Genomic DNA, 13,162 nt, shown 5'->3' on the forward strand with positions numbered 1-13,162 from the left:
GGGGGGCACTTTCTTCTAACAGAACAAAATACACCCAAAATCTAGTGTGTGGCACTGATCTATATACCAGCCTGATCATATTTGATCACATTCTGTTTTTTTTTAATTGTTGTTTTGTTTTGTTCTGTTTTTGTTTGTTTTTATATTTATATTTATCTTTATCTTTTTCTTTTTTTTCTTTTTCTTTATTCTCTCCCTTTCTTTTCCCACTGCTTCAGGTCTTTTCTGATTTGTTTAGAGTATACTTTCTGGGGACATTGTTACTCTGCTAGCATTTTGTTCTCTCATTAATCTATTCTCCTCTGCACAAAATGACAAGACGGAAAAAATCACCTCAACAAAAAGAACAAGAGGTAGTACCGACTGCCAGGGAACTACTAAATGCGGACATTAGTATGATGTCAGATCTAGAGTTCAGAATCATCACTTTAAAGATACTACCTGGGCTTGAGAAAAGCATGGAAGTTATTAGAGAAACCCTTTCTGGAGAAGTAAAAGAACTGAAATCTAACCAAGTTGAAATCAAAAAGGCTATTAATGAGGTACAATCAAATATGGGGAAATTAACTGCTGGGATAAATGAGGCAGAAGAGAGAATCAGTAATACAGAAGACCAAATGATGGAAAATAAAGAAGCTGAGAAAAAGAGATAAACAACTACTGGATCACGAGGGCAGAATTCGAGAGATAAGCGATACCATAAGATGAAACAACATTAGAATAATTGGGATCCCAGAAGAAGAAGAAAGAGAGAGAGAGGCAGAAGGTATAATGGAGCAAATTACAGCAGAGAACTTCCTTAATTTGGGGAAGGAAACAGGCACCAAAATCCAGGAGGCACAGAGAACCCCTCTCAAAATCAATAAAAATAGGTCAACAGCCCAACATCTAATAGTAAACCTTACGAGTCTCAGAGACAAAGAGAAAATCCTGAAAGCAGCTCGGGAGAAGAGATATGTAACCTACAATGGTAGAAACATTAGATTGGCAACAAACCTATCCACAGAGACCTGGCAGGCCAGAAAGACTGGCAGGATATATTCAGAGCCCTAAATGAGAAAAATGTGCAGCCAAGAATACTCTACCCAGCTAGGCTGTCATTGAAAGTAGGAGAGATTAAAAACCTCCAGGACAAACAAAAACAAAAGGAATTTGCAAACACAAAACCAGCCCTACAGGAAATCTTGAAAGGGGTCCTCTAAGCAAAGAGAGACCCTAAAAGCAACATAGACCAGAAAGGAACACAGACAATATACAGTAACAGTCACCTTACAGGCAATACAATGGCACTAAATTCCTATCTTTCAATAGTTACCCTGAATGTAAATGGGCTAAATGCCCCAGTCAAAAGACACAGGCTATCAGATTGGATTAAAAAACAAGACCCATCGATATGCTGTCTGCAAGAGACTCATTTTAAACCCAAAGACACCCCCAGATTGAAAGTGAGGGGCTGGAAAACAATTTACCATGCTAATGGACACCAAAAGAAAGCTGGGGTGGCAATCCTTATATCAGACAAATTAGATTTTAAACCAAAGAGTGTATTAAGAGATGAGGAAGGACACTATATCCTACTTAAAGGGTCTATCCAAAAGAAGATCTAACAATTGTAAATATCTATGCCCCTAACATGGGAACAGCCAATTATATAAGGCAATTAATAACAAAAGCAAAGAAACACATCAAGAACAATACAGTAATAGTGGGGGACTTTAACACCCCCCTCACTGAAATGGACAGATCGTCTAAGCAAAAGATCAACAAGGAAATAAAGACTTTAAATGACACACTGGACCAAATGGACTTCACAGATATATTCAGAACATTCCATCCCACAGCAACAGAATACACATTCTTCTCTAGTGCCCATGGAACATTCTCCAGAATAGATCACATCCTAGGTCATAAATCAGGTCTCAACTGGTACCAAAAGACTGGGATCATTCCCTGCCTATTTTCAGACCACAATGCTTTGAAACTAGAACTCAATCACAGGAGGAAAGTCGGAAAGAACTCAAATACATGGAGGCTAAAGAGCATCCTACCAAAGAATGAATGGGTCAACCAGGAAATTAAAGAAGAATTAAAAAAATTCATGGAAACCAATGAAAATGAAAACACAACGATTCAAAATCTTTGGGATGCAGCAAAGGCAGTCCTGAGAGGAAAGTATATAGCAATACAAGCCTTTCTCAAGAAACAAGAAAGGTCTCAAGTACACCACCTAACCCTACACCTAAAGGAGCTGGAGAAAGAACAGCAAAGAAAGCCGAAACCCAGCAGGAGAAGAGAAATCATAAAGATAAGAGCAGAAATCAATGAAATAGAAACCAAAAGAACAGTAGAACAGATCAACGAAACTAGGAGCTGGTTCTTTGAAAGAATTAACAAGATTGATAAACCCCTGGCCAGACTTATCCAAAAGAAAAGAGAAATGACCCAAATCAACAAAATCATGAATGAAAGAGGAGAGATCACAACCAACACCAAAGAAATACAAACAATTATAAGAACATATTATGAGCAACTCTATACCAGTAAATTAGATAACCTGGAAGAAATGGATGCATTCCTAGAGATGTATCAACAACCAACACTGAACCAGGAAGAAATGGAAAACCTGAACAGACCTATCACCACTAAGGAAATTGAAGCAGTCATCAAAAATTTCCCAAAAATCAAAAGCCCAGGGTCAGATGGCTTTCCAGGGGAATTCTACCAAACATTTCAAGAAGAATTAATACCTATTCTTCTGACACTGTTCCAAAAAATAGAAATGGAAGGAAAACTTCCAAACTCGTTTTATGAGGCCACCATTACCTTGATCCCAAAACCAGACAAAGACCCCATCAAAAAGGAGAATTACAGACCAATATCCTTGATGAACATGGATGCAAAAATTCTCACCAAAATACTAGCCAATAGGATCCAACAGTACATTAAAAGGATTATTCACCATGACCAAGTGGGATTTATCCCTTGGCTGCAAGGTTGGTTCAACATCCACAAATCAATCAACGTGGTACAATACATTAACAAAAGAAAGAACAAGAATCATATGATCCTCTCTATAGATGCAGGAAAAGCATTTGAAAAAGTACAGCATCCTTTCTTGATCAAAACTCTTCAGAGTATAGGGATAGAGGGTACATACCTCCATATCATAAAAGCCATCTATGAAAAAACTAGAACAAATATCATTCTCAATGGGGAAAAACTGATAGCTTTCCCCCTAAGGTCAGGAACGCGGCAGGGATGTCCACTATCATCACTGCTATTCAACATAGTATTGGAAGTCCTAGCCACAGCAATCAGACAAGAAAAAGAAATCAAAGGCATGCAAATCAGCAAAGAAGAAGTCAAACTCTCACTCTTTGCAGATGATATGATAGTTTATGTGGAAAACCCCAAAGACTCCACCCCAAAACTGCTAGAACTCATACAGGAATTCAGTAAAGGGGCAGGATATAAAATCAATGCACAGAAGTCAGTGGCATTCCTATACACCAACAAGACAGAAGAAAGAGAAATTAAGGAGTCGATCCCATTTACAATTGCACCCAAAACCATAAGATACCTAGGAATAAATCTAACCAAAGAGGCAAAGGATCTGTACTCAGAAAACTATAAAATACTCATGAAAGACATTGAGGAAGACACAAAGAAATGGAAAAACGTTCCATGCTCATGGATTGGAAGAACAAATATTGTGAAGAGGTCAATGCTACCTAGAGCAATCTACACATTCAATGCAATGCCCATCAAAATACCATCCACTTTTTTTCAAAGAAATGGAACAAATCATCCTAAAATTTGTATGGAACCAGAAAAGACCCCAAATAGCCAGAGGAATGTTGAAAAAGAAAAGCAAAGCTGGCAGCACCACAATTCCGGACTTCCAGCTCTATTACAATGCTGTCATCAAGACAGTATGGTACTGGCACAAAAACAGGCACATAGATCAATGGAACAGAATAGAGAGCCCAGAAATGGACCCTCAACTCTATGGTCAACTGATCTTTGACAAAGCAGGAAAGAATGTCCAATGGAAAAAAGTCTCTTCAACAAATGGTGTTGGGAAAATTGGATAGCCACATGCAGAAGAATGAAACTGGACCATTTCCTTACACCACACACAAAAATAGACTCCAAATGGTTGAAAGACCTCAATGTGAGACAAGAGTCCATCAACATCCTAAAGGAGAACACAGGCAGCAACCTCTTTGACCTCAGCTAAAGCAACTTCTTCCTAGAAACATCGCCAAAGGCAAGGGAACCAAGGGCAAAAAGAACTATTGGGACTTCATCAAGATAAAAAGCTTTTGCAAAGCAAAGGAAACAGTCAACAAAACCAAAAGACAACTGACAAAATGGGAGAAGATATTTGCAAATGACATATCCGATAAAGGGCTAGTATACAAAATCTATAAAGAACTCATCAAACTCAACACCCAAAGAACAAATGATCCAATCAAGAAATGGGCAGAAGACATGAACAGACATTTTTCCAAAGAAGACATCCAAATGGCCAACAGACACATGGAAAAGTGCTCAATATCACTCAGTATCAGGGAAATCCAAATCAGAACCTCAATGAGATACCACCTCGCACCAGTCAGAATGGCTAAAATTAGGAAGTCAGGAAACGACAGATGTTGTTGGGGATGCAGGGATAGGGGAACCCTCCTACACTGTTGGTGGGAATGCAAGCTGGTGCAGCCACTCTGGAAAACAGTATGGTGGTTCCTCATAAAGTTGCAAATAGAGCTACCATACGATCCAGCAATTGCACTACTGGGTATTTACCCCAAAGATACAAATGTAGGGATCCGAAGGGGTATATGCACCCCGATGTTTATAGCAGCAATGTTCACAATATCCAAATTGTGGAAAGAGCCAAGATGTCCATCGAGAGATGAATGGATAAAGAAGGTGTGGTATATATATACAATGGAATATTATGCAGCCATCAAAAGGAATGAGATCTTGCTATTTGCAATGAAGTGGATGGAACTGGAGGGTATTCTGTTGAGCAAAATAAGTCAAACAGAGAAAGACATGTATCATATGATCTCACTGATATGAGGAATTCTTAATCTCAGGAAACAAACTGAGGTTTGCTGGAGTGGGGGGTGCGGTTGGAGGGATGGGGTGACTGGGTGATAGACACTGGGGAGGGTATGTGCTATGGTAAGCGCTGTGAATTGTGCAAGACTGTTGAATCTCAGATCTGTACCTCTGAAACAAATAATGCAATATATGTTAAGAAAAAAAGAAAAAGAAGAAGAAGGTAGCAGGAGGGGAAGAATGAAGTGGGGTAATCGGAGGGGTAGACAAACCATGAGAGACAATGGACTCTGAAAAACAAACTGAGGGTTCTAGAGGGGAGGGCGGTGGGAGGATGGGTTAGCCTGGTGATGGTTTTTGAGGAGGGTACATTCTGCATGGAGCACTGGGTGTTATGCACAAACAATGAATCATGGAACACTACATCTAAAACTAATGATGTAATGTGTGGGGATTAACATAAGAATAAAAAAATTAAAAAAAAAAAAAGACAGGACCCATGCATGTGCTGTCTACAAGAGACTCATTTTGAACCTAAAAATACATCCAGACTGAAAGTGAAGGGATGGATATCCATCTTTTATGCCAATGGACATCAAAAGAAAGCTCGGGTAGCAATTATCATATCAGACAAATTAGATTTTCAGCTAAAGCCTATAGTTAGAGTCACAGAAGGACACATCATTCTTAAAGTGTCTATCCAACAAGAACATCTAACAGTTGTAAATATCTATGCCCCCAACATGGGAGCAGCCAACTACATAAACCAACTGTTTATCAAAATAAAGAGACATATTGATAATAATACGTTAATAATAGGAGAACTTAATACTCCCCTCTCAGCAATGGACAGATCATCTAAGCAGAAAATCAACAAAGAAACAAGAGCTTTGAATGACACACTGGACCAGATGGACCTCACAGATATATGCAGAACATTCTACCCTAAAACAACAAAATACTCATTCTTCTCGAGCACACATGGAAGTTTCTCCAGAATATACCACATACTGGGTCACAAATCAGGTCTCAACCAATACGAAAAGGTTGAGATTATTCCTTGGATATTCTCAGACCACAATGATTTAAAATTGGAACTTAATCACAAGAAAAAATTTGGAAGAAATTCAAACACTTGGAAGCTAAAGATCACTCTGCTCAAGAAAGTATGGGTCAACCAGGAAATCAAAAGAACTTAAACAATTCATGGAAACCAATGAGAATGAAAACACATTGGCCCAAACCTATGGGATACTGCAAAGGTGGTCCTAAGGGGCAACTACGTAGCCATCCAAGCCTCACTGAAAAAAATAGAAATATCCCGAATTTGCCAACTAATTTTACACCTTAAAGAGCTGGAGAAAAAGCAACAAATGATGCCTAAGCCACGCATTAGAAGAGAAATAATTAAGATTAGAGCAGAGATCAATGAATTAGAAACCAGAAACACAGTAGTTCCATTGATGAAAGTAGAAGCTGGTTCTTTGAAAGAATTAGTAAGATTGATAAACCACTAGCCAGACTTATCCAAAAGAAAAGAGAAAGGCACCAAATTAATAAAATTATGAATGAATGGGGAGAGATCACGACTAACACCAAGGAAATAGAAACAATTATTACAAATTATTATTAACAACTATATGCCTATAAATTAAGCAACCTGGAAGAAATGGATGCTTTCTGGAAACCTATAAACTACCAAGACTGAAAGAGGAAGAAATTGACAACCTGAAGAAACCAATAACCAGAAATGAGATTGAAGCAGATGGACTCTGAAAAACAAACTGAGGGTTCTAGAGGGGATGGGGTGGGAGGATGGGTTAGCCTGGTGATGGGTATTAAAGAGGGCACATTCTGCATGGAGCACTGGGTGTTATACACAAAAAAATGAATCATGGAACACTACATCAAAAACTAATGATGTAATGTATGGTGATTAACATAACAATAATAAATTAAAAAGAAAAAAACTTCCCCAAAAATAAGAGTCTAGGGCCTGATGGATTCCCTGGGGAAGTCTACCAAACATTCAGTGAAGAAATAATACCTATTCTCGGGGCGCCTGGGTGGCTCAGATGGTTAAGCGTCTGCCTTCGGCTCAGGTCATGATCTCGGGGTCCTGGGATCGAGTCCCACATCGGGCTCCCTGCTAGGCAGGGAGCCTGCTTCTCCCTCTGCCTCTGCCTCTCTCTCTCTCTCTGACTTTCATGAATAAATAAATAAAACATTAAAAAAAAAAAAAAAAAAAGAAATAATACCTATTCTCCTGAAGCTGTTTCAAAAAAAGAAACAGAAAGAAAGCTTCCAGAGTCATTCTTTGAGGCCAGCATTACCTTGATTCCCAAACAAAGCAAAGACCCCATCAAAAAGGAGAATTTCAGACCGATATCCCTGATGAATATGGATGCCAAAATTCTCAACAAAATCCTGGCTAATAGGATACAACAGTACATTAAATGTATCATCCAGTATGGCCAAGTGGGATTTATCCCTAGGATACAGGGTGGTTCAACATTTGCAAATCAATCTATGTGATTCAACACATTAATAAGAGGAGGGAGAAGAACCATATGGTCCTCTCAATTGATGCAGAAAAAGCATTTGACAAAAAGAGCATCATTTCCCAATTAAAACTCTTCAGAGTATAGGGATAGAGGGAACATTCCTCAACTTCATAAAATCCATCTATGAAAACCCACAGCAAATATCATTCTCAATGGAGAAAAGCTGAGAGATTTCCCTTAAGATCAGGAGCACAACAAGGATGCCCACTCTCACCACTATTGTTCAACATAGTACTAGAAGTCCTAGCAACAGCAATCAGAAAACAAAAATAAATAAAAGGTATTCAATTTGCAAACAGGAAGTCAAACTCTCTCTCTTTGCCAATGACATGATAATTTATGTAAAAAATCCAAAAGACTCCACCCCAAATTACTAGAACTCATACAGCAGTTCAGTAATGTGGCAGGATACAAAATCAATGCACAGAAATCAATTGCTTTCTTATACACTAACAATGTCATGGTAAAAAGAGAATTTAGAGAATCCATTCCATTTACAACAGCACCAAAAACTATAAGATATCTTGGAATAAACCTAACCAAAGAGGTAAAGGATCTATACGCTAGGAACTACAGAACTCTCATGAAAGAAATTGAAGAAGACACAAAAAGATGGAAAAAACATTTCCATGCTCATGGATCAGAAGAATAAACATTGTTTAAATGTCTATGCTGCCCAGAGCAATCTATACTTTAAATGCCATCCTGATCAAAATACCAATGGCATTTTTCAAAGTGCTGGAACAAACAATCCTAAAATTTGTATGGAATCAGAAAAGACCCAATTGCTAAGGAAATGTTGAAAAAGTAAAACAAAGATGGAGGCCTCACGTGGCCTGATTTCAAGCTATATTACAAAGCTGTGATCACCAAGACAGCATAGTATTGGCACAAAACAGACACATAGACCAATGGAACAGAATAAAGAGCCCAGATATTGACCCTCAACTCTATGGTCAAATAATCTTTGACAAAGCAGAAAAAAAAAATGCAATGGAAAAAAGACAATGTCTTCAATAAATAGTGCTGGGACAATTGGACAGCTATATACAGAAGAATGAAACTCGAGCATTCTCTTACAACATACCCAAAGATAAACTCAAAATGGATGAAAGACCTCAATGTGAGACAGAAATCCATCAAAATCCTAGAGGAGGACATAGGCAGTAACCTCTTGGACATCGGCCACAGCAACTTCTCTCAAAAGCGAAAATGAACATTAGGACTTCATCAAGATAAAAAGCTTCTGCACAGCAAAGGAAATGGTCAAGAAAACAAAGAGGCAGCCCACAGAATGGAAGAAGATATTTGCAAATGACACTACAGACAAGGGCTGGTATCCAAGATCTATAAAGAACTTCTCAAACTCAACACCCAAAAAACAAATCATCCAGTCAAAAAATGGGCAGAAGACATGAACAGACACTTCTCTGAAGAAGACATACAAATGGCTAACAGACACAGGAAAAAATGTTCATCATCATTAGCCATCAGGGAAATTCAAATCAAAACCACACTGAGATATCGCCTTACACCGGTTAGAATGGCAAAAATTGACAAGGCAAGAAACAACACATGTTGGAGAGGTTGTGGAGAAAGGGGAACCCTCTTACACTGTTGGTGGGTATGCAAGTTGGTACAGTCACTTTGGAAAACTGTGGAGTTTCCTCAAAAATTTAAATATAGAGCTACCTTATGGCCCAGCAATTGCACTACTGGGTATTTACCCCAAAGACACAGATGTAGTTAAAAGAAGGGCCATAGGCATCCCAATGTTCATAGCAGCAATGTCCACAATACCCAAACTGTGGAAAGAGCTGAGATGCCCTTCAATAGATGAGTGGATAAAGAAGATGTGGTCCATATATACAATGGAATACTACTCAGCCAACAGAATGGATGAATACCCAATTTTTGCATCAACATGCATGGGGCTGGAGGAGATTATGCTAAATGAAATAAGTCAAGCAGAGAAAGTCAATTATCATATGGTTTCACTTATTTGTGGAACATAAGGAATAGCATGGAGGACATTAGGAGAAGGAAGGGAAAAATGAGGGGGAGAAATCGGAGGGGGACACAAACTATGAGAGACTATGGACTCCAAGAAACAAACAGGGTTTTAGAGGGGAGTGGGGTGGGGGATGGGTAGTCCAGTGATAGGTATTAAGGAGGACACATACTGCATGGAGCACTGGGTGTTATATACAAAAATGAATCATGGAACACTACATCAAAAATTAATGATGTACTGTATGGTGACTAATATAACATAATAAAAATAAATTAAAAAATAAAGATCATGGGCCACACAATCATTTGCTAATCTAAATCATCAAATTTAATTATCAAATAAGCTTCCCGTATTGTAAGAGTTAATGGAAATGGTACCTATAATACTGGTGGATGCCATCATTCTTTTTACTTACACACAAATTACATTTTTGCAAGATTAAAAAAGTTGCTAAATTCAGTGTAAAAATTTCCTCTCACTCTTTTTGAGAATATGAAGATGAAAAATCTTCACAGGTAAATGTTTCAACTTAAAATGTTCACTTAGCTTTTACCCAAAGTGAATAAATTATCTTTTAAGCTATAACTGGTTATTTTCTAACTTTGCCAACTGATAGTAGAATCTTTTTAAACAGTAAAGAACCTGCAAAATACTAAAAATATAAACTATATCAATCAAAGAAAGCAACTTTTCTAAATAATATAAAAACTGAGAAAAGTTAAACATATATTTAAATACTCCTATTTTTAAACAGAAAATGTTCAATCCTATTGTAATATCTCAATTTAATAAAGATCTATCAAAGGTGATAATGACTTTATTCAGTAAGTTTTAAAAATTCAGAAATTCTTTAATGGAAAAAAAATTACCTGCCCAAGACTTCCAGCAACAATGGAGCTAATAAGAACCTGGGTATTTGGATTTTTCTATAAAATTACTTTATCTCTATTAGAATAGTGAATGTTATCAATTTTTTCTCAACATGTGTTTTTTTTAAAAGATTCAACAGGAATCTATTTTTCTTTCTCTTTCACATAACCTTGAATTTTGAAGAACAAGTCACCCATTGAATTTCAAACCTTTCAGGTAAAATAATAATGGAAATATATTAAGGCAAATTGAGAAAAAAAAATTCTTTAAAAAAGATGATTGAATTTACTTGGAGACTAAAATAGCATAATATGTTTAATTCTTGATCAGATACTGGAAAAATCAACTGGTTTAAAAAAGTGTAAGGATATTTTTGGTGTGAAGAGAATATAATTTTAAAAAATGCTGTATTTCTAATTATGGGATTAATGCCTCCACAAACAATGGCTACCCATGTATTCTCCTGGCTCTGCAGTCTCAGATTTAGCCAAGTAAAAACTGCATCCTTGTATGGAGTTGTGCTGAGGAAGGAAAACTTGTTTATAAGTAAAGTGACTTAAATCCTTTCATGATGGTACAAGCCAGATTCTCACTGTTATCCACTTTGTCTGAGTATAAATTAGAGAAATAGTAACTGGAAGGAAGTTCATTTCCTTATGTTCAAATTATGTGACTTAATTAACTTTAAACACCCCACTATACTCTGAATACTATTTTGATATGTTATATGAATAGATACATTCAGTTTTTTTTCAACCATTTGAGGGTTAAATTAGCACTGAGAATGAACTAGACATTTTTAAGAAGATGGTCAATTTGTTTTTCTCTTAACTACTATAACATCTGTGTTTGAACACATAAACTTATCCTGTTCCTTAACTGTTTCATGCATGTAATTCTTGAATCTTCAAGACTCAAAGTGTTATCTATGACTTTTGTATTTCCAAAGAACACAGTAGGGTCCTAGACAAGTAACAGATTATTTAAGATCCTAGATAAGTTATTTTGAACTGCTGAAATGCATACTCTAACATGCTGTTTACACAATATTTAATTTACTGTACAGACTTTAACAATCTACTAGTACAAGAAATATGGTAAAATTTTCATTCTATGCTACTATATACAAATTATTATTACCTGGCAACGATTTAGACCACTTGACTACTGAAAGAAGTTGTCTCTCGCCTAGTTGATTAAGACTCGTCAGCAAAGAACTGGAGGTATCAGGTTTGGTGTTGTCATGTCCTGCATAGATCACATCTGGTTCAATGCTCATTAGTAGGTTAATCAATGGGGGGATCAACTGTATATCTTGACTTGGTGAAAAGGAAATTCTTTGGCTTAGGGCTTGGCTTTCATTTGGAATGCCCACAGGCTGTGGGAGAGCAACAGCATCCAATGCTCTCATAACTCTGACTTTATTGAACTTTTTAAACTTTCGACCTATAAAGAAAAAAAGAAAAGATCATGTAAATACATATCAACTAAATCTTCCAGCAGACTGTTGTTTTTCTTAAGTCTTAGAATTATAGCATTGTAGGTTTTAGCATCAATCTAATAAAATGAAATTGAATAAGTAAATGTTAGGTCTCAGACTTGGATTAAAGAATTAATTATACCAGCATTTCCTGGGTTGGTGTGGTGTGAATATTTACACCAGTATCTAATGGAAGATTATGGAACTTTGCAACAATATGTATGAAAAGACAAATATCTTTCAGTAGAGACTAAACTGAGTATTGGTAAATATTCTGACAGGACTGTCTCCCAAAAGCTAATGCTACAGACTACATTCCTTAAAACATAGTTTTCAGTAAATACTGAATCTTCTTTTGGGTTTATTCTTTTGGGAATGTGTTGAGAGCTAGCCCAGAGTAGTGTAAGATGATGGGGTAGGAGGATCTTGAGCTCACTTTGTCCCATAGACATAATAGATAATAGCTACATCTATTCAACTAACTCTGAAAATGACCTGAAGACTGCAAAACAGACTTTCCACAGTTATTTGTGGAGACGAGGGTACACCAAAGAGCCTAGGAGGGGTGGAGACACAGCTGGGGACTGAACCTTTGGTGGGACTAACCACAAAAGGGAGGGACATCACAAGCATGGATAAGCAAGGGGATCAGACCCCACACCAGGCACTCCCAGCACTGGGCACCTGCAATGGAAGGATGAGTCCATATAACATCGGGCTTTCAATACTAGTGTGGCTTAACTTCAAGAGCTTTAAAAATCAGTGGGCTTAATGCCCATTCTTGTGGGGACTAGTACAAACACTCCATTTACCTTGCTAAAACTGGATACCCAACAATGATGTTCTCTTGTGGACTCACCACCTCAGCAGGTATCCCTCCAAAGCATCTCTGGTTGTGGGAAGGTAGGGGATGGAGGGGAAAGACCTTCGAACATTATCATGCCCACAGTTCCAGCAGCCAGCCTCTTAGCTACCTATACAGGGAGCAAGCCTTAACCTTCATGCACCCGAAACTGTGGCAGAGTGGTTAACTGAAGACATTTGGTCTGACTGCTGACCCCATCCACCAATGAGCCCACGGACACCTCAGACAAGACCCTCAAAATTGTGGGGACCAAACCCTGTCCAGTGTGCCCTGCAGGCAAACTGGATCATTGTAGCTGG

At 37.6% G+C, this 13,162-nt stretch overlaps 1 protein-coding gene across 1 annotated transcript in view; it reads right to left on the reverse strand.

Moving 5' to 3' along the window:
* Positions 1-13,162, reverse strand: part of PGR (progesterone receptor) — a 112,046-nt gene that overhangs the window by 25,548 nt on the left and 73,336 nt on the right. Inside the window, exon 4 of the mRNA XM_064577204.1 lies at positions 11,659-11,964. Within this exon, the coding sequence (XP_064433274.1) occupies positions 11,659-11,964 (306 nt within the window). The remainder of the gene's footprint in view (positions 1-11,658; positions 11,965-13,162) is intronic.

The sequence above is a fragment of the Mirounga angustirostris genome, unplaced genomic scaffold (assembly GCF_029215605.1).
Source record: "Mirounga angustirostris isolate CCGP_5_RB_7025 unplaced genomic scaffold, mMirAng1.0.hap1 SCAF_13, whole genome shotgun sequence".
Classification (NCBI taxonomy): Eukaryota; Metazoa; Chordata; class Mammalia; order Carnivora; family Phocidae; genus Mirounga; species Mirounga angustirostris.